Source organism: Typopeltis vanoorti, chromosome 17 (assembly GCF_054136105.1).
Source record: "Typopeltis vanoorti isolate ZY-2024b chromosome 17, IOZ_Tvanoo_1.0, whole genome shotgun sequence".
In the NCBI taxonomy this organism is placed as follows: Eukaryota; Metazoa; Arthropoda; class Arachnida; order Uropygi; family Thelyphonidae; genus Typopeltis; species Typopeltis vanoorti.
This window is the reverse complement of record NC_143565.1, coordinates 105,447,187-105,470,843: the sequence shown is the minus strand read 5'-3', so window position 1 is coordinate 105,470,843 and position 23,657 is coordinate 105,447,187. Positions and strand designations below refer to the sequence as shown.

Sequence of the window (23,657 nt, the reverse complement as noted above, 5' to 3'; positions counted from 1 at the left end):
TAAAAAAAGAGACTAGGCAGATGCAGCACTAAATAAGAGAAAAGTTGATATCCCAGTTGCAATGCAGTTGATTCTGTTCATAACTGCTATGCAGTTTTTTCAAATCCCAAAACAATCTTAAGTGTTTTTGAGTTTTTAATTTTTTAAGAATTCAAAACTGACAAATTGACAGATTCTGTAAAAACCTCATTGCAAATCTTTACTATACTATTACAAAGAATCACTGACTTGACTTAATGTAAGAACATTAGTGTACAATAAACATTAAGGAGAACATAAATTTTACATACGCTTCCAATTCTTGCTTCATTTTGCTAAATTCTTCTTGTGTCATAGTACCTTCACCCTCACCCAATTTCTGTAGCTTTTCTCGAGAGGCATCAAAATCAGGTCTTGGGGGAGCTGGTGGAATCTGAACAAAAAGAATATCAACAAAAGGCACATATAGCTATAAAAAACTGTCTCCCCTATTTTTTTTACAATGCTTATATTTCTTTAATTCAGTATTATTTAATAAAATATTAATTTATATCTACTTCATGTATTTGGATTAAGTTTATGGATTTGAAAAACCATAAACATATATATATACATACAGAAATGCGTGTGTGTAAGATGAACATAAAAAATGAACAAACAGAATTGCAGACTAGTGCAAGTAAATGAAATCAGGTTTGTTGAATTGCAAAAACAGAAATAAGAAAAAGAATTGTATACAGATAATAAGATTTGAACTGGAAGTGTGCTAAATGACTGCTATGAGAAAAAGGTAGGAAAACAAATTTTTTTTTTTTCAAAAAAAAAAAGCTGAATTGAGAATATACATATTATCCAAAAATCCCATGGAATCAGAGTTATCTAGGGGCTTCCTTTGTCATACACAAAGCTCATCATACGATGCCTTAAACACATTCCAATTCTCTGCAGCCATCACCGTCTCAGGTAATACATTCCAATCATTCACAACTCTCCATGCAAAAAATCTACTTGCTCACATCCTCCTTATACAACTTCTAGGGATGACCTCTCTCTCCCCCATTTTATAAAAGACCTCAATGTTAATCCTATAAACAACCCCTACCCAACTTAAGTCTATCATATCACACCACTCTTCCTCCTATCTGCTAGACTCTGTAAATTGCATCTTCTAAAACTTTTTTCATATTCAACATTCCAGAGATCAGAAACCTACCTCGTGACATGACTTCGCTTCAACATTTCTTCATCCTTTTGAAAACCAGGTGACCAAATCTGTGCACAGTAGTCCATATGTAGCCTAATCAGAGCCTTATACAATGGAAGCAGAATCTCTTTACAAGTCAGTGTCTTCTGCATCATTGCCAGAATTCATTGTGTTATCCCCACAATTTTTGTTCTAAATTTTAGATCCTTATCCATCATCACCCCAAGATCTATTTCCTCCAATAATATATCTCCCCACCTAGAGCAAATTCTAGATCCTATCTATTTACCAAATTTTAAAACTTTACATTTTGCAACAGTGAACTGGTATCCCCACTCTTGTGCCCATTCACTCAGTCTATTCTATTCAAGCCTTCTTGTAAGGCCACAACATTGTTCTCAATGTAGGACTTCATAGTTTGTCCCAACTTTGAATCATCTGCAAACAACTGAATATCCCAATCAAATCTTCCCTGATATCATTTACCCTTGTATTACATATGTTAAACAGCAATGGTCCTAAAACAGACTCCTGAGGCACACCACTAGTGACTTTCCTCTTCTGGGATATTGCTCCCCACACACAACTTGCTGATGCCTATCAGATAGCCAATCTAATGTACTAGTTTAATATCCAAACCCATCCACTCAATCTAATCAAATCAAAATTTAAGTATACTACTGTGTATCCATCTCCCCTGTCCAATGAAGATATCACCTTATTGTAATAAGTAGATTACTAAAACACGACTTCCCTTCAGCAAATCTGTTCTGTTCATCAAAGATAATACCAGGTGTTGTTCACCCAATTCTGGATCCTGTTTCAGCCTCTCCAACACTTTAATAACTACAACACCTGACACAGACTGGTCTACAATTTGATGCTTGAGTTCGTCACCTCCATTATGAAGTGGTACAACCTTGTCTTCTGTTTGAAGTTTTTCCCCCCCATTTGGTTAGATTATAAATTATATATTTAGTTTAATCCTTTATCCAAGTGTAAGCAAACAAAGTTTGCACCTGAAAGTATCTTCAAGTATCCATAATGCATTATGGGATACTAAGGAAAGCAATGAGAACTTAGCCCACCTTTGCCATGAGTTGCCCCAGTCCTGAAGATGCTTCATGCACAAACTTTGTTTGCTTACACTTGGATAAAGGATTTAACTAAATATATAATTTATAATTTTGTCTTCCTTTCACTCCTTTGGAACTTACTCAATGTAAGACTCATTAAACAAATATGTCAAGGCAGATGTCAACTCAGTAGTGCATTCCTTTAAAATACACAGCGATATATCACAATCCCACAGCCTTATTCACATCTTGCTCACCCACTGATCTCAAAAACTCTCCATGATATCACAATTCATAAAGATGAAAGACCATTATGAATAGCTGATTAAATATCTCAACTATATCCTCTGCAGAAGTTGTCCTTATACCATTTTCTCCAATCAATGTCACTCTACCATAATATATATATCTTTTTTTTCCTTTCTGGCTACATATCCAAAGAACTTAAGATATATGAGAGAGAGAGAGAGAGAAGAGTATGAAATTAAATTGTGTTAAAACCAGCAAGTATAACAATCAATTTGTCAAGAGCAAAAAATTGATGGATCAGCTGTATCCAAATTGAAATTGTTTGCTATATTATTACAACGAAATATGAAGGAAAAGAGAAAGAATGAAGGTGAAATTAAAATGGGTGCTGAGACTAAGATGATGCAAAAAACAGTTATATCACAAAACCAGCTTTAGGAATGGCTAGGTATAATACAGATTAGGGAAGCTATAATTAGGCATAAAATAAAAGGTTGAAATGTTGTACTAATTAGCACAGTTTTCCAAATGCTTGATGTGGTTTTGTATTTATTGGCACATATGTTTTGTATTTAAGGCAATAATGCAACAAGTTAAAAGGTTAATATATAGCAAGATGCAAAATTTAACAGCAAAGCCTTATATATAAAAAATGTAAGTTACACAAAAAATAAAATATTAATTTTATCTACTAATTTTAAAAATCTATGCCTATGAAATTTTGCTTTTTAAATGTGATGAATCAGAAAATCTGCCTGAGTATATAATGTGCTCAGCCACATTACTAGAAACCAGTAAAGATGATTGCATATTAATGAAATTAAGGCAGTCTGTTGAATTATAATGGATGGATAAAGTCCTAAAATATTCACACACCTAGGCATATCATCAAACCTCAACAGGAAGAAGTCCAGATAGGTAACAAAGGTCTCAATGTGTGATGACCAACTTGTAGAGCAGACTATCACAGTTTAATTGCAGAACTTGTTAAATCTATTTCATGATATTTGCCACTGGGTTATTAATTTGAGTTTTGACACAAGCAAAGTACCAACTGATAACAACACATGAACCTCAGAGCAGAGGGCACTAGATATGAAGAACATACCAAAGTTCTTAATGCATGCAATAATCTTGAAGAATCTGTTTAATGTACCATTGGTAGCATTTCAGCCTTATGTTTAATGTAAGTTCTAGGATTATAAACAAGTTGTATATTTTCTGCATTTCAGTTAGATCCAATTAGACAGGATGTCTAGGAAGATAGCAGATCCCATTAAACTTCTGATTTTGAATAAGAGTTTGTGTAAACAGGTATAAATCAAAATATTCTGTTCTTGCATTTTAAATTCTGCTGGCAGACAGAAAAGTGACAATATTTTTCCAAGTCCTAGAGCCTAGATGGCGAACCTATGGCATGTCCGAGAATTTCTGGTACGTCAACGATTTACAGGTGATATCCTTTTATATGCTTATAAATTATTCAATTTTTTTTTTAAATTACTACAATACGTGCATTAAATTTTGTTTTGCATGAGAGAGCAGCTATGAAGATGTGCATATGATTGGTGCAGTATTAATAAAATATCACATGACCCAAAGACAAAGGCAACCGACAATTGAGTTGAAAAGCTAATTCTCTTCAACCGAATTCCATAATATCTGAAACTGTCATAACAACATTCACTATATATTTCTTAGTTTTAACACGTTCACGACAGGGTGTCATTTATTATTCTGACGGAACTTCTCATTACCAGTGGGCTCAACTCGCACAAAGTTTCAAATCTTTGATTGAATTTTATTGCTGCTTGTTTGCGTTTGAGCTGACAGGCGAACTGATACATGCATTATATGGCATATTTCAATTCGTGGTAGAATTTTATTTGAAGTTAGCCTTTGTGATCTGTCATAATGACATTGAGATTTCAAATGCAATAAAACAAACACTTATTTCATGTAATTGAAAAATTGGGCAATGGTTTTTAGTTAGATATGGTGTTTTCCGGTGCAACATAGTTTTACTCGAGTCTATACAGCATAGTTTCTGTGAGAGGGGACATGTGATTCATTAATTAGCACAGTTTTTATTCCAGCTGTCTGTAATTGCACTATTTGTTGAGAAATATATCACACAGACTGCAAAAGGCTCTGTACTTTATTCAGGGATACAATAAAACTTCTTGTTTTTCTTGCATCTGCAGTATAATGGCTGTTGGGGAGGGCGTGTTGTTAATTGCGGGGAGCAAGATACCATCGCCTCGACATGAACATGTTTAAACATTTTTCACGTGCGAGGTATATGCAAAATGTTTAATGCAATTTTCTAAAGTAAAATCAGGGGTGCGAGTTATACATATTCGAATAAATACGGTAAGCGTTTCGCCAACAAGTTGACATCCTTTTGCTGCTTTCCCTGCTGAGCTCCTTGGTGAGTTACAATGCATAAATATTTTTCTGATTTTTTTTTCAAATCAACATCATTAAAATCAATTTAATAATACAATAATCAATTTTACACTGAATAATATTATAAATATTATACATAAAATAAAATTTATAAAATTATAATTTTTTATAAAATATTATAAATAAATACAGGCAGCCCTCTGTTTACAATGGTTCAATTTACGGTAATTCCCAATAACGCCGGATGCCTGCACATGCTTTCTTACTGTAGTGTGGTCTGACTAAGAAATAATGCTAGCAGGCACTCTAGTGAGTGTTTACCGAGCTACTATGATGCATATGTATCAAACCTAGTTTTACTGTTGAACCTACCTAATTGTTCTATATATATATATATATTTTTTTTTTTTTTTTCATACATATGTATTTAAATTGATAAAGCACATCATTTACATACTGTGTCTGATAAAAGAAATGCAGCAAAGCTAGCAGAACTTGAAGTTAAGAAGGCGCGGAAATCAATCGCACTTGAAAAGAGGATGGAAGCGATTCGAAGAATGGAAGATGGGCAGACACGTGCTAATGTCTGTAGAAGTATGAACTTGCCTCCATCGACTGCTACTACAATTATGAAAAATGCAAACAGAATAAAACAGTCTACAATCTACAGCAGTACTAAATGCAAAATATGTAAGTTATAGCAGGGGTATACTTCATGAAAAAATTATCATCATTATGGGTGGATGATTTGAATCAGAAAAACATTCCTCTGATGCAGGCTGTTATAACTGAGAAAGCAAAAACAATTTGAGGATCTTAAAAAGACACATGGAGGTGAAGAAACATTTTTAGGAAGCAAAGGGTGGTTCATAACATTTAAGTCTCGAAGTAAGTGCCATAGTGTCAAATTATGCGGCGAGGTTGCAGCGGCTGCTTTTCCTAAAGAATTTCAAGACTGTGTAGAACAAGGAAGTTATCCTCCTGATCTCATTTTTAATTTTGATAAGACTGGACTCTACTGGAAAAAATTGCCATCACTCACCTTCATTTCCTGTGAAGAACGTTCCGCTCCAGGTTTAAAGCTGCAAAAGATAGACTTATGCTTTTGTTGGGTGCAAATGTCTCCAGAACTTTGAAGCTTAAACCAATGTTGGTGTACCATTCGCAGACACCACGTGCCTTCAAGGAGCTGAAAGCCATGCTGCCAGTCTATTGGAAATCGAACAAGTAAGCTTGGGTTACACAAGAATTTTTATAGATTGAGCTGGCTGGCAAATTGACACACACATTATATGGCATGTTTCAATTCGTGATAGAATTTTATTTGAAGTTAACCTTTGTGATCTGTCATAATGACATCGAGAATTTCAAATGCAATAAAATAAAAATTATTTCATGTAACTGAAAAATACAAATTATTTTTGTCCTACTGTGTTTTGATTCTGTAAAGAAAATGATTTGCCAGCCAAGGCATTGCTTCTCTTGGATAATGCCCTTGGATATCCTCAAAACCTTGTTGAAATAAGAACACCATTAGATGTCAAGGTTGTATACATGCCCCCAAACACAACATTGATATAATCCCTTGATCCATCGGTTGCAAAAGCAATCTTCAAAAGCCTATTACTGCCGTATAACATTTATGGAAATGGCAAGCGTCTTGGACACTTCAGGAAAAACTATTAAATATTATTGGCAGTTATTCGATATTTTGAAGGGCATTAACAACATCAAGGTAGCTTGGAATGAAGTGTCAATGAAGTGTTAGAAGTAGCATGGCGAAAACCTCTTCCAGCATTTATGCATGACTTCGAGGAATTAGAGCAAGAGGAGAATGTTATCGAAGACGTTGCCAAGCTTGCGCGAGGTGGGATTGGATGATATTACAGCTGAAGATGTGACAAAAGTCTTAGAGTCATGATAAACCACTTTCCCATGAAGACAAACAGTTAACACTGGATACTTTTTTCAAAAAAATGCAGGTGATCCAAAACCAGGAACTTCAACATAGAAATAAGTAACATCTTTTCGAAGTTTCATACTTTTTGTATAATTTTGTTTTCGTTATTAATAATTTTATTTTAACAAATATATATGTATGTATTATCAAAGCTTTAAATATAATAATGTTACACATACTTCACATGCATATTTTTTGACTGCGCAGAACATAACTTTACACCTCCCATTAAAATCGGGTTCATTTTACGCTGATTCAGTTTACATCCGTTTTCAGGAACAGAAGTGAGGCATAAACTGAGGACTGTCTGTATATTATAAATAAATAAATTAAGTTAGATTAATTTTTCCCCTATTAAAAACTGCCCAGCATGTCAGCAACTTGATTGGAACATTTTTGGCATGTGCACATAAAAAGGTTCAAACTGTCCTAGAGAAACTGCAGAAGAATGCAGGTATACCAAAATGTTGGCAGGCAATTATACTGTCTACCATAATATTTAAGATTATAGGTCTGATACAGATCAAAGTGAGTGACAAAGGTTAAACAAGTCTTCCTAAAGTGGACAAAAACAAAAGAAAAAAAATTCATGTAGGATTTTGCATGTGACAATGTTGCAAGCAGTGAAATTAGCAGTGTTAGTGAGATACTCAGCAATGTAGTTTGGTTGTGTTGCACTTGCAATTACACTCCTTTAATTTATTTTAGAAGTGTCTGAAAATTTTGTGAAGAAAGATGGGTTCAAATTGTGAGAAGCAGAAATTATATTCTGATGGCAAATTTGTTACAAAGAATATAGCTGAAGTTGTTGCAGTGTTAGATCCAAATAATGCAAAACTTCAGCAACTAGTAGCACCAACACCAAATTCATGCCCCACTACAGACCGATGTATCTCCCAGATCAGTGCTGATGTTACAGGCAAATTGATTTAAAGAATTCCCCTGCATTCAGTTTAGCTCTTGACAAATCTACAGATACAAGACAACCTACAACTGGCAGTATTTGTTAGTTATGTTTCCTCTGATGTAACTGTGAAAGAGGAGAAACTGGAAAGCTGGAATCACTTTTCGTAAGTGCAATGAATCCTGCATTTTTCTCTGCCGCAGGTGCTCCATCTGTTGAAACACTGACAAGTTTATCTAGTGGAATATCAGCATTTGTTAAGGCTCTGTCATTTGTTAAGGCCTTAACAAATGCGTCCTTAATGTCAACATCACAAGTTTTCTTATTGTGCCATAAGTTTCTCTTCAAAAATTTTAATGAAGAACTAGAGCTTGAAGATATACCCAGTGGTCTTTTTCTACTACATTGCTGGTCAACAGCCACCTGACAATGTCTTAAGTAGGTCTGTGGATTTGCTGGAACCATTATTACTTTTCTTGAAGAAAAGGTTCTATCCTCAAGTGGAAAATGCAAGATCTAATGTTCCTTACTGATATAACGAATCATTTACAAACCCGAAAATTGGTACTTCAGGGAGGATCAGATTGTTTCTCATCTTACTCAATTTTCAGCTTTCAAAATAAAATAAGTTTTTGCAAGAGAATATTGTCAACTTTAGTTACTTTCCCAATCTCAAAAGGAGAATAGATACATTTCCTGATACTGAAATAAAAAGACCACAAACTAGAAGAATACAAAAGAAAAATTACAATTACTTGATAATTTCCTGCCAGGTTTCAGGATATGCAGAAGCTGAAGCCCTGCTTCAGCCTTTCTGATAAATTCATTCATGGCTGATGTGATCAATGATGGTCCAATTCTTGAACCTCTAATTACAGAATTGTCTGCTGTGGAAATGGAACTAATAGAATTACAAGAGGACCTAGGTCTAAAAATGATCCATAAATCTCAGTCTACAACTGAGTTCTGGAAGCAAGTTCCAGAAATAAAATATACAGAAATGAAGAAAACCAGTGTGCAGCTCATCAATTTTCAGCACAACATACTACTGTGAAACACTGTACTCCGAAATGAAGCTTGTAAAGTAGAAGCATCGTGCAATCCTTACAAATCAATACTTGACAGAGCTAATTCATAAAGCCTTGACAACATATCAGCCAGATTTTAAACAACTCAAGACCTCTACTAACAATAAATAGCCTGATAATTGTATCAAGGTTTATGTCACAGAAATATTATAAGACTATAATGTTGTAAGGTGGTATATGATTAAAATCTCTCTAATTTTATCGGTTTACATATTTTCCTCCATACATTGATCAGATATCATTTAGTAAGACAAATACCATTAAAAATATCTGTTTTTACCTCTTATTTTTGGCAGTCACATTTAATGTTAATGAAATGCAAATTTGCATATTTTTCTTATGTTTTATGTAGTTCATTACCATATTAAATATGCTCAACATAGTTAAAATGATGGTCAGTCAGGATATGAAAACATCTGATATCTGTTTGCAAGCATGCGCACACGCTTGATTTTTTAAACTAATACCAATTAACAGTTTAAAAACAAGATACATGAATAAATATCATTGCATACATGTATTTAATATTAATATAAGATTTCTGTAACAATAAAAAACGTGTGTATGGACAAAAAAAAATAGTTGCCCACATGGATCTAGAAGGAATTTTATGCTGGTTGGGCAACATTTAGGCCAGCAACTTTAATTTCTTTTTTGTGAGCAGTGTGTTATATTTTTCCCCGTATACCTTGCAAAGAAATTATATTCTTTAATCCTTTCTCCAAGTGTAAGCAAACATTTTGCACATGAAGTATCTTCTTGACTAGGCTACTTGTATATAGATAGAGGCTGATGACTTCACATCTGGGCTTCGAATTGGGAGACAATGCACAATATAATATATAGTCCTTCCCTGTCAAGTCAATTCCACCTTCCCATGGTGTGGAATGTTTCCACAAAAAGAGCTCTGGCAAATCTAACAAGTATTCCCACTACAAAAAAACACCTTAGTTGGAAGAAATGCCTACTAGCCCTACCTCACTAGGTAATAGATAACCTTAATTGCCTAGTGGAATACTATCACCCAGTTTATTAGACATATGAAGTGGCAAATGCCATGTTTGCTCTCTCTAGGGCAGGGATTCAAGGTTGTCCCCTCCCTTCTCTTCTGTGATACCCTTCAAAGTTATACCAAACATACTTAGGGAACCATAATTCCTCTATTTCATGGGTACATCAGCTAAAATGGTGGTGCTACAAGTTAACCGCCAGATGGTCCATAGGCTCAAACCTGTCAATAATGAATTCAGAAGACTTCCTGGTCAACTGGTGCATAATCCCACTGCAACATACTCTGGCATGTTGTGCCTGGAGAGGGCATCTGAATAGTGGTATGTGGGAGGTAGTTATGGCTAAAGACTGGTCATTCTGCATTGTTATGTTCAATGAGTATCTCTTCACACTACACATCTCTAATGTATCCTGCCATCTAACCATGATTAAACTTATGAATCTGACAAACAATGACACCACAACAAAGATAAAACGCCCTCAAACTGATACCGACAAAAAACAACAAATCATGACATACAAACCAAGTCACAATCTCCTCAATAGAAACTCACTTTTGCATCCACTTTACTAACATCTGTGGCATCAACACCAACATAAGTAACATTCACATCACTCGCAGTCTTCCAGACCAGACATTTTACTCCTGGTGGAAATCCATTTTGCAGCTACATCCACTACGGTCCACCTCCAATGTTTAAAACTACATACTTCCCTTCACCACACAACTGGCATATGTACCTTTGTAAGATTTGACAACCAGCCAGAGAATGATTAACTTAGAATCCCCTCTACTTTGACATTTTTTTCTCAAAGTTTATTTGTTCTATTAAGTAACATTCATTTGCTGCATTTACAGGTCTCCAAATTGATTATGAATATGAAACATTAGAATCCACATTAAATAATTCTACATAATTATAATGGGCGACTTTAATGACAAAATTGGAAGCAGAGATGACCATCTGAACTCCATCGGTAAATTTGGATTTGGACAGAGGAATGAAAGAGGAGAAAGGCTTATTGAATCTGCAGAAGAAAATAACCTCTTTATTATGAACAGCTTTTTCAAGAAGAAAATCAACCGAAAATGGACGTGCTTAATAGATTTAACACAGGTAGTGACCACAGACTAGTAAGGGCAAAAGTATGGATCAACAAAAAATGGGAATGGAATAAGCTCATAAGAAAAAAGTCCAATTTAGTGAATCTACCACAATAAAAGCCGTTATAGAATCACTCAAAAATGAACTAAAAAAGTTAAACACAGCAACTACCATCGATGATGCTAATGAAATATTAACAAAATCTATCTTGAATTGTGCACTAGAAATAGGAGCTGTAAAAAAGGTACCAAGGAGAGGAAAAACTAAGACAGGAAACCTTATATCTGATGAAGAAAAGAAGAGGTACGAAAAGAGATTTGAATGACACCATGACACCAATAAAATAGAATATGCGGAAATTTATAAAACTATATGTGAAAGAATGAAACATGAACTTAGATCGTATAATACTAGGAAAAGTAAAGAAACAATAGAAAATAGTAATATGAAGGTCCTAAGACGAACATTATCAGTTGGAACAAAGGAAATAGCTACTGTAAGAGGAAAAAAAATGGTAAACTCAAAAAATAGAGATGCAATAATCAAAAGAATTCAGGAATTTTATACTGAACTCTATGAAGACAAAGACTGGGACATCCAAGAATCATCTATGGATAACTCGAGTGAGGAAGAACATGATGCCCCTGAGATCTTACAAGGTGAAGTGGAAATGAAGAATGGAAAGGCCCCAGGAGAAGATGGAATTATGGTAGACTTCTTAAAACTGAGAGGAAGCCCTGTCAAAACAGCTGACTAAACTCTTAAGTTTTAAAAGAGGTATACCGTGAGTAGACATATTGATACAAAATTAATAACGAAAAAAAAACTCACGTATAAAGATTATTTAATAGTATAATTTTCGCCTGTGTGTCACAGGCATCTTCAGTACATTAAGCTCAAATTAAACAATAACTGACAATTCCAAAAAGTGCCACCTAAGTAGCTGGTGTAAGATAACTAAAAAGGTCAATAACTTTCCTTAAAAAAAAAGTTAGGAAAGATGAGCTGATTTGTAAAGTACTATCTCCCATAAAGGGGATAGACATAAGCCGTCGGATCTGTTTAAGTTAGGAGAATCAAGTAGAGTTTCACGTTTCTTTATAAAGGCGTTCCATGAGAAACTGACTTTTGTGAAGAACTTTTGTCTTTCTCCAATGAACTCTGTGTCTGGTGAAGATGGCATGTTCTGCAAGTCCAGACTTTTCAGGTTTAAAGTATTCAATATAAGATTGGTGTTCTTCTAGCCGAATAGAGGCAGATCTTCCCGTTTGTCCAAAATAAGATAATCCACAAGAGCACGGAATCTGGTAGACACCTGGATGATTAAGATGTGGAAGCTTGTCCTTAGGAGAAGTGAGAAAGGTCATCAGACGATCTTTTACAGAAAGAACTACAATATATAACTTCTTCCTTTCTATCTAATGGTTATAAGAATTGCTTCATTAAAAGAACTTTGAGTAGTTTTAATATGTCTTCCTCTTCAAACACAGAAGAAATAACGCGCATTACTATCCCTTATGCACAAGGCATCAGTGAACGTATAGCAAAAGTTTTAAAACCACTGAATATTTTTGTTGCCTTTCGACCATTTAGAAAAATCTCCACCTTTCTCACTTCTCCTAAGGACAAGCTTCCACATCTTAATCATCCAGGTGTCTACCAGATTCCCTGCTCTTGTGGATTATCTTATTTCGGACAAACAGGAAGATCTGCCTCTATTTGGCTAGAAGAACACCAATCTTATATTGAATACTTTAAACCTGAAAAGTCTGGACTTGCAGAACATGCCATCTTCACCAGACACAGAGTTCATTGGAGAAAGACAAAAGTTCTTCACAAAAGTCAGTTTCTCATGGAACGCCTTTATAAAGAAACATGTGAAACTCTACTTGATTCTCCTAACTTAAACAGATCCGACGGCTTACGTCTATCCCCTTTATGGGAGATAGTACTTTACAAATCAGCTCATCTTTCCTAACTTTTTTTTTTTTAAGGAAAGTTATTGACCTTTTTAGTTATCTTACACCAGCTACTTAGGTGGTGCTTTTTGGAATTGTCAGTTATTGTTTAATTTGAGCTTAATGTACTGAAGATGCCTGTGATACACAGGCGAAAATTATATTATTAAATAATCTTTATACGCGAGTTTTTTTCCATTATTAATTTTGTATTGACTAAACTCTTTAATAAATGCCTAAAACAGAAAAATTCCAAAAAATTGAAACAATTCACTTCTAATATTAATTTTTAAAAAGGGCAATGAGGAAGAAATTAAAAACTACAGACCTATAAGCATACTCTCCACCATATATAAAGTTTTCACCAAAATTATAAATAGAATAAAATCTAAACTAGAGAATGCAATGCTGTGAACAAGCTGGATTTAAAAAGAATTACAATACTTTGGGCCATATTCACACATTAAGACAGCTCATTGAAAAATCAATTGAATATAATAAACCCTTATGTCTGGCCTATATAAGACTATGAAAAAGCATTTGATTCAGTTAAAACATCGGCAACACTAAAAGCACTTGAAACCCAGGGAACTGAGAAACCATATAATGAAACACTAAAACATATTTACAATAATGCAACTTCTGTAATTAAATTATATAAAAACAGTGAAAGTTCCCAATACAAAAAAGGCATTCTGCAAGGCGACGACACCATATCTCCCAAATTATTTACAGCTGCACTAGAGGAAGTCTTTAGAAGCCTTGATTAGGAAACAAAAGGAATAAACATAAATGGAGAAATGCTGCATCATCTGAAATTTGCAGATGATATTGTCCTGATAGCAAATAATCTTGAAGATCTGGAAGAAAGGCTAAATCAGCTAAATAAAGCCTCCAGAGAAATTGGATTAAAATAAATAGAGAAAAAACAAAAATAATGATGAATAAATACATAAACCATAGAACTAGAACAAGTTACTTCATATGTGTATTTGGGCCAATTGTTATCCCTTGAGGAGTGCCAAAGAAAAGAGATTGAACGAAGAATTCACCTTGGATGGATAGCTTATGGGAAAATGAGAGACATATTCAGAAGTGACATCCCTATGAGTCCAAAAAAAGGAAAGCTTTCAACCAGTGCATACTTCCTGTCCTAACATATGGAGGAGAAACATGGACTTTAACAGAAGCCCTAAACAAAAAGCTGAGAACAACATAATGTTGCATGGAAAGAAGTATGCTGAAAATAACATTAAGTGATAAGAAGACAAATATCTGAATAAGATCTCAAACAGGTGTCATGGATATTGACAAATAAATTAAACAGGCTAAGTGTAGATGGGCTGGCCATATTGCCAGATGCAGTGACAGGAGATGGACTAGAAAAACAACTGAGTGGAGACCAACGGATGGAGCAAGACAAAGAGGAAGACCAAGAAGAAGGTGGAGAGATGAACTGGAACAAATTGCAGGAGTGAAATGGATGGGAGAGGCAGAAAACCTAGTGATCTGGAAAATCATGGGAGAGACCTTCGTCCAGCAGTGGACAGAACCAGAAGGTTGAAGATCTGACAACCTGCCAGAGAATGACAAACTTAGAATCCCCCTACTTTTGACATTCTTTTGCTTAGTTTATTTGTTCTATTCAGTAACATTCATTTGCTGCATGTACAGGTCTCCAAATTGATTACTACTCAGAATTCTTCACACTCCTTTCTATGAAGCTTTCATCTGCAATCCTGATATCCAAATAGCGAGGTCAACGATCACAATTCCAACACCGCCAACCAAGCTGGACAATAAGCAGAAGTAATTACCTAATACAAATCATACATCTAACTAAACAAATTCCTGATAATCTTTACTTTTCAAATACTCATTTTGACCCATTTTCCTTACAGATACAGTCACCATAGAGGTCACCTCTTCCCTTGCAATTCAGATCAATCTTATAAAGTCTCCTCTCTCAGAATGGCCTTCCTTAAACCACTCCTGATCTTGCATCCTCTGAAAACACAAAAAGGTACCTTTTAGAATGATCTCTGGAATTTCTACTCCTCCTTTCCTTGGTCAACTACTGCTTCTACTCATTCAACCCTAACACCTGCTCCAAATGAGTTACAAATTATCCTCACTGGCATAAAGGCCTTCATTCTATATTCTACCTAAAATCCTCACACACTTTCCAAACTCAGCAGTGTATCATAGTAGTTCAGAAAAAAAAAAAAACATTGCTTACTGCAGGTAGCTCATATCAAGAACTAAACTTCATACTCAGCCTGTACTAAAGCATGCAACAAATGCAAAACAGTCTGTCATCAGCAGATCTAAATCAGATTTTATAAAGCTGTGCTTTCTGGTCCCTTGGACAAAAACTTCAGCTCATATCCTCTTCTACCTCTTTCTCTCATCCTGATGAGATTTATTTCACCTAAAGATAAAGCTGATCTAGCATCTTTTTTCCTCAAACTCCTGCATAGATGACCAAGGGAATTGCTTCCTACCATAGCAAAATCCAAGCACCATGCTTCCTGTAGTTTTTCAACAAAAAGACATCAGAAAATTACTAAATTAAAAGTCTTCTGGTCCTAAAGGCATCTCTCCAGTTATTCTCAAAATGTAGGATAGAGTCAACACCTATTCAACATCAACCCCTACAACATTGTATACTGTTGACCCAATGTGTGGAAGCAATCTCATATCCAGCCTATTCCAAACAAGGGAGGTAGAAGTTACAATCTACAGACCAATTGCCATAACCTCAGTTCTCTCCAAAATGATGGGGAAGTCATCGATAGCAACTTCTCTACTTAGAAGCCCACTAAATTAATTAGAGACCACCAGTACAGATCCTGCTATTCAAGATTCACAGCTGATCTTTTGGATTACATCACTCACCACTGAACACATGCCATGGAAAGGTTCAGAGAAACATGTACTGTCACTTTTGACAGTTTCAGAGATTTTGACTGTGGCTGGTATTAAGGCCTGCTAAAGAATTGTCATTCTTTAGTCTCTGGTACCCATTTGCAATTGGGTACCAGCTTTCTGATTATTCTCTATGAATTGTAAATGGCTCGCTCTCGCTCTCCAATGCAGACAGGCCTCAAGGCTGTCTTATCACCTACTTTCTCCTATACATGCATGACATCTCAATCACCACTAATCCTATGCACAGCTTTGCAGACAATAGTACTCTCCATTCATATTCATACAAACCATGCAGTACTCTGACATCCCAACAACTAGTGCCTTGAACATTATCTACATACCATCCTTCAATGGGACAATCAGGTCTCATTCAATGTCACCAAAACAGTCTTGCCTCTTTTCATGCAAAAGAGATCTCAGCTCACCTACCTTTACCCTCAGTAATACACAAATAATGAGATGAGATCTCTCTGTTTGAACTAATATTTACCTCCACCCTCTCTTGGCATAAACTATAAAGCTATCAGATCAACAGCTTCAGCATTCCAAAAATCTAGGCACTCTTTCATACAAGATACTACTTTACACCCAACCAACTCTTAACTATATACAAATCTAAATCCACCCATCCACTTCACTTGTCTAGAGGAAAGTAATTCAGCTCTCAGATCTTGTATAGATTCACTTCAACTTCCATCTCATATGTAACATTTCATCACTATCTATTCTGCAGATACTTTAATGGTCACTGCTTCACTGAACAACCATCAGATGTCCAGTATCCCTTTACTTTGCAATTGTAAAACAATGAACCTGCTTCTCTTCCTCTTATTCCATCCACCTCTGGAAAAACTTTCCTCATGAAGTTTTCCAATTAAAAAAACTCAGTCCTCATATGCACCCCACACATAGCACTGATGTGCTTATTACGTCTTTTCATCTGTTATGTATGGCATCAATATAAAAATAACATCAGGTGTGTTAGCAACCCCTCATGCAAAGCAAACATCCTTTGGATGCTTATAATGCTATGGGAAGGGTTGCCACCTGGACTGGTTTGGACCTTTCACATCTCAGTGAGAACTGGACCCATAAGAGATACCAAGGTTGATTCAATGAAGAAGTCATATTTTTCCCATATACAAACAGTAAAAAGGTGTATCAAATTATGAAAATACTGTAGGTTAGAGATAGAAAGATTTTCACTCAATTACAAATTAAACTAAATTTCCTAAGAAATTATATTCATCTTTTATCTGTCTTGGCAAGTTTAATTAAATTTGTAACCAAGTGAAAAAACTTTCTACACTTATCTGTAATATAGCATTTTAATAAGATAATGCACATTTTTACTTTTTCTATATGGAAAATGACTTCTGCATCAATTCAACATTGGTATCTCCTCTAGGTCACTTTCCTTTTCCCTCTAAAGCTACAGTACTTAAAACTGTAATCTTCCCTTCTCAGCTGTACATAAACATTAGACATATATCACAGAAGCTGAAGAAAAACAATTATATAGTAAGCCTGTGCAATTCTTTTCATCCAGCTGATACAAAGTAAATAAAGGAATTTCTTCAACTACCAAAGAAGCATGGAGGCTTTGAGCTTCTAGCATTAAAAATTCTATTATGCAAACAATGCAGCTTCAAAAATTCATAATATTTCAGACCAAGCCATGTACAGGAGATAAACAGAGGTAGTACCAGAGAAGGAAGGTCTGGTACTACCTCTGTTTATCTCCTGTAATTTGTAATAAATGGAAATGGTCCAAGAGCTGAGATTGCTCCTGAATAATATAATTTTGTGCTTAACTATCGCTGCTACAGCATTCTGGCATTAACCCCAAACTTCCACAATTGGATACCAACAATAACACTGTTTAATAACTTACTGAAGCTTGAAGGATACCTAACAGGAGGGAATCTTGATTGGAGAATTGCATGTGGTTGCCTTTCAGTAAATGCCATCAAATGTAGGTACTTTAACATCAATATTGGAGATCCAATCTGATACAGATTGGAAATAGTAACATGCATTCTATAGTTGCTTCTTGCCCTGCATATTTGGAGCAGATTATGTAATATATTAGGTATTCATTACTTACAACAGAACAAGGTATTTTTTGCAATCTACCCCCCCCCCTCCCCACATACACGTTAGCAATGAACAGAATTTTGATTTTCATGAATATTATTTATGGAAAGGTAGCAAAAAAAAAAAAGGGGCAAGGGATAATTTCGTTACTAGGAATTATTCCAGGGTAAAAGATATGTGCAATACATCTCTAATACAGAGACTTAGCCTCTTCTTTACCAAGACTGTACTGCGTGGCAAAAAGTCACATCCTTCCAGAGGTGCTCCCATTTTCATAGAACAGTGCGAATCTAGACTGGAAAGTCTAAAAATATTCCAGAGGAAGGCAATGACAAACCACCTCTGTACCTTGTCAAGAACATGCCAAAAATGAGAAAATACGATATGGTGCAGGAGGGTAAGACCTCCAGGCATCCAACATGCAACTGGGGAAGAACAGAGAGCTTCCACAAGTAGAACTAGTTTTTATGATGTGTCCAGGTCAAACCTGGAAAGAAGTTTGGTCACAGATGTTGCTGGTTGGAAAAGGGAGGCTCCCTGTTTCACAAGTAGCCACAGGACTGGAACTTGGACTGTTAGAAGTATGAACCAAGGTAAGCTGGAAATAATAAAGATGGAAATGGAGTGCAAGAAGCTGGATATATTGGGAATAAGTGAACTTAGATGGACAGGAATGGGCAATTTTCAGTCAGGTGTATTACTCAGGACATGAGACAAGTCGTAAAAATGGAGCATCTTTCTTACTCATGAAAAAGATGGCTAGGTATGTATTAAGTTATAATCCAGTGAGTGACAGAATCATTTCTCTCAGAGTGAGTGGACATCCAATGAATATTCAGGTTTGATTTTTTAGAGAAACTTGCGACGACACGTTTACACAAGAATATATTTTAATTTGGCAAATATTTCAGTCTGAAAATAGCAGACTATCTTCAGTGGCTACATAGGAACAGTTTTTTTTTTTTTTTAACAAGGTGGAATACCAACAATTGATCATTCAAAAGTAGAACGAGCCGCGTGATGTTATATCGTTAAGTATTAAAAAGAGGAAAACTTATTAATCAGAGTAATGATTAAATTCAAGATTAATTCACAAATTAATATAATCTTAATTTATAAATAACAGACTAATATAAGAATTAAAGTCTAAATTTAAGAAAAAAAAAATTATGTGTGTGTGTGTGTGTGTGTGTGTGTGTGTGTGTGTGTTATCCAGATTAAACTTTCCCATATTTTTAATAAAGATATACAGTCATTTTGATAGAAGTAGTAAGGCCTTGGTACTTTCTTAAAATAAACGTTCAAATTTATAGCAACATCTGTGTAGGAGGAGAGTCTTGGACCAGAGGATGTTGTGGCTCGTCTCTATTCAGTGATGAATGTATGATTGATGTTCCTAAATTCTTTTTTCTATAGAGCGTCCTGTTTGTCCAAAGTAGGACAAATTGCAGTTACACAGAATTTGATATACACACACCAGGCAGAGACATAGTTGAGCGTTTATCTTTAGAAGAGGGAAAATAGGTGGATATTTTGTTAATAAGTGGCTATTAAATCATATTTTTTCAGAATTCTTGAAATTGGTTCTGAAATCCTGGAAATATAAGGAATTGGAACTCGACATATTGAAACTATATGTTGTTTTGGATTGGCTTGTAAGAATCGAACAGATGTGTACTCTTTTTTGGAAAAGCCATTTAATTTCATGCGGTGTTTGATAGTTGAAAGTTCTTTCTGTAATTCATGAGGAGTTGAACAATTAGTTCTGGCTCGTCAGATTAAACATTTTATGATTCCTGATTTTTGATAAGGATGATGAGCAGATTGTTTGAGAATATAACGTCCAGTGAAAGTGGGTTTTCTGTAAACTGTTGTTAGAATACCTGAAGGTGAACGGATGAGGAGGACGTCTAAAAAGGATAATTTGTTGTTTTTTTCAATCGTCCTTATAAAAAAGGAGGAATCATAAAACGTTAATTCAACGAGCCAGAACTAATTGTTCAACTCCTCATGAATTACAGAAAAAACTTTCAACTATCAAACACCGCATGAAATTAAATGGCTTCTCTGAAAAGAGTACACAACATCTGTTCGATTCTTACAAGCCAATCCAAAACAACACAGATTCAATATGTCTAGTTCCAATTCCTTATATTTCCGGGATTTCAGAACCAATTTCAAGAATTCTGAAGAAATGATTTAACAGCCACTTATATACCTATTAACAAATTATTCACCTATTTTCCCTCTTTTAAAGATAAACACTCAACTATGTCTCTGCCCGTGTATCAAATTCTGTGCAACTGCAATCTGTCCTACTTTGGACAAACAGGATGCTCTATAGAAAAAAGAATTCAGGAACTTCAATTATACATTCAGCACAACAAATCTGATAAGTCTGGATTGGCTCAGCACAGAATAGAGACAAACCACAACATCCTCTGGTCCAAGACTCGCCTCCTACACAGATGTCGCTATAAATTTGAACATTTATTTAAAGAAAGTGCTGAGGTCTTACTTCAACGCCCTAAATTGAATCGAAATGATTGTATATCTTAATCAAAAATATGGGAAAGTTTAATCAGGATAACATTATAAATTTAGTTTAATCCTTCATCCAAGTGTGAGCAAAAACAAAGTTTGCGCCTGAAAGTATATTCAGGACTGGAGTAAGGTAGTACAACACCAGGCAACTCGTTGCAAAGGTGGAGCAAGCTTACATCACTCCTATCTCGGTATCTCCCATAATGCAAAACACATCTCCTTGCAGATATGTATAATGTTATGCATTAAGGGAAGGGCCACTACTTAGACTAGTTTCTACCTTTATTGAGGTCTCTTCAGTGGGAGCCAGGCCCAAGTGGCAAGCATTAGCAAGGTCATCTCTACCTATAGGAGTTGCCAAATGGTGTGCCACCTTTTTATTAAATTACTCTGGATTTAGAGAAAGATGTTGAAAGTTTATTTTTCACTTGGCTAGACTACAATAAATTTAGTTTAATCCTTTATCCAAGTGTGAGCAAACAAAGTTTGCGCCTGAAAGTATATTCAGGACTGGAGTAAGGTAGTACAACACCAGGCAACTTGTTGCAAAGGTGGAGCAAGCTTACATCACTCCTATCTCGGTATCTCCCATAATGCAAAACATCTCCTTGCAGATATGTATAATGTTATGCATTAAGGGAAGGGCCACTACCTAGACTAGTTTCGACCTTTATTGAGGTCTCTTCAGTAGGAGCCAGGAAGAGATGTGGCGATACCAGTCCTTATAAGGACTGGCTTAAAGGGGCGAAGCATGAATGCTTTTCATCTTCCCCGTTATCTGTAGAGGACAGTGTAGGAATAAGGTGTTATTGTGAGCTATTAAAGCTCTAATCATGGCAGGAGGATAACAGCAATAGCCGAGCCTCAATTAAAACTTCATTGCCAACATTGCCATCCATTACCCTCCAAGGGTTCCTTCAGTCCTGGAGATGCCAGGCAGAAGTAACAGCAAGGTCATCTGTACCTATAGGAGTTGCCAAAGTGTGTGCCACCTTTTTTTTTTTTTTTTTTTTTTTTTTTATTATACTCTGGATTTAGAGAAAGATGTTGAAAGTTTATTTTTCACTTGGTTAGACTATAATAAATTTAGTTTAATCCTTTATCCAAGTATGAGCAAACAAAGTTTGCACCTGAAAGTATCTTCAGGACTGGGGTAAGGTAGTACAACACATTTAATATAATTTTTTTATATTTTTTTCTTCTAATTGAGATTTTAATTCTTATATTAGTCTAATGTTATTTATAAATTAAGATTATTATATTAATTTGTGAATTAATATCTTTAATTTAATCATTACTCTGATACAGAGGCACCAAAAGAAGACATTGAAGAATTTACAAGTTACAAGTGATAGATGCAACACCAAAGCAAGATTTATGGCTACTTATTGCAGATTGGAGTGCAAAAGTGGGAGAGACTGAGGAACAAGGAATAATAGGTTGTTTTAGTTTAGGTATTTGTAACACTACAGGGAAGAGACTAGTTGAGTTTTGTGCAGAGAATTCTTTGTTACTAACACCTGCTTTAAACAGCACAAAAGATTGATGGACAATACAGAAATCAAATTGACTATATACTTGGACAAAGAAGATGGAGAAGTGCAATTCAGTCTGTCAAGACTTTTCCAGGTGCAGACTGTGGAACAGACCACGAGTTATTAGTGGCTATGATACATGTGAAATTACGGAAACTGAAAACAACACAAATGTCAATCAGATACGATCTTGGAAACATACCAGCTGAATACAATATTAGTATAAGAACAGATTTAACAAACTCAATTTGTGCGAAAGAGAACCAGATGAACTGTTGGAAGAGATTAAAGATATAATTAAAACAGAAGCAAAGAAGAATATTCCAACAGTTTGTAAGAAGACGTTTAAATGGCTGTCAGAAGATGCCATCAAAACTGCTCAGGAAAGGAGAAAAAAAAAAAGGCCACAGTAAATTTGCAGGAAGTACTGTATTGGAATGCAGAGTTTGAATGACAAGCCAGAAGAGAAGAAAAATACTTTAACCAGGAATGCCAACAAACAGAAGACCAAAACAAGAAAGGAAAAACAAGAGATCTTTTCAAAAAGATCAGAAAACTAACAGGGAAGTTTAGTGCCAAGGTGACAATACTGAAAATTAAATGCAAAGAATATTTTACAGAACTACAGACATCAAAAGAAAGATGGAAAGAGTATACAGAAGCCCTTTACAGGGCTCCAAAATTACTAAGAAATTTGAAGAGCAGGATTATACACAGGAGCTAGTACCACTGGAAAGTGAAGCGAGGCAGGCATTGAACAGCTATCCAGTAAGAAAGCACTAGGAGATGGAATACCTACTGAGCTGCTCAAAGCCCTGGGAGAAGAAGCAGTTAAAATTTTAACAGCTCTATGTCAGCAAATTTGGATCACAACTACATGGCCTAAGGAATGAAAAAAAAATCAGTTTTTATATATATTTATTGAAGAAAGGCAATGCAAGAGAGTGCAAAAATTACAGAATTATAGCACTGATTTCTCATGCAAGTGAAGTCTTACTTAAGATCATTCAGAAAAGACTGGAACCATTCATGAAGAGAGAAATGCAAGATGAACAGGCAGAGGAACAAGAGATCAAATCGCCAATATGAGATGGATAAAATAGAAAGAGCACAAGAATATTAAAAGAATGTCTACCTTTGTTTCCTTGACTATAGCAAAGCTTTGACTCTGTAGATCATGTGAAACTGTGGAATGTGTTAAGAACAATGGGAGTACCAGAGCATTTCATTATCCTTCTGAGGAATCTTTATTATGAACAAGAAGCTACTGTCCGAACAGATCTTGGAGAAACCGAGTATTTCACAATAGGTAAGGGAGTGTGACAAGGATGTATTTTATCTCCGTACCTGTTTAACTTATACAGCAAATACATTTTAAGAATGGCAGGGCTGGAGGAGTCTTCAGTTGGAATTAAAATTGGAAGAAATATTAATAATTTGAGGTATGCAATGATACCACCTTGCTAGCAGAATGCAAAGAAGATTTAGAGGAACTTTTCTTTTATGAATTTAAAGAAGAAAGTGATAAATATGGTCTTAAACTTAACCTCAAAAAAGACAAAAGTTATGGCAACATGTAAACTTAATGATTTTGAAGTAGATAGGG

At 35.2% G+C, this 23,657-nt stretch overlaps 1 protein-coding gene across 1 annotated transcript in view; it reads right to left on the bottom strand.

Moving 5' to 3' along the window:
• Positions 1 to 23,657, bottom strand: part of Snx6 (sorting nexin 6) — a 210,360-nt gene that overhangs the window by 133,858 nt on the left and 52,845 nt on the right. Inside the window, exon 4 of the mRNA XM_090406978.1 lies at positions 291 to 412. Within this exon, the coding sequence (XP_090263104.1) occupies positions 291 to 412 (122 nt within the window). The remainder of the gene's footprint in view (positions 1 to 290; positions 413 to 23,657) is intronic.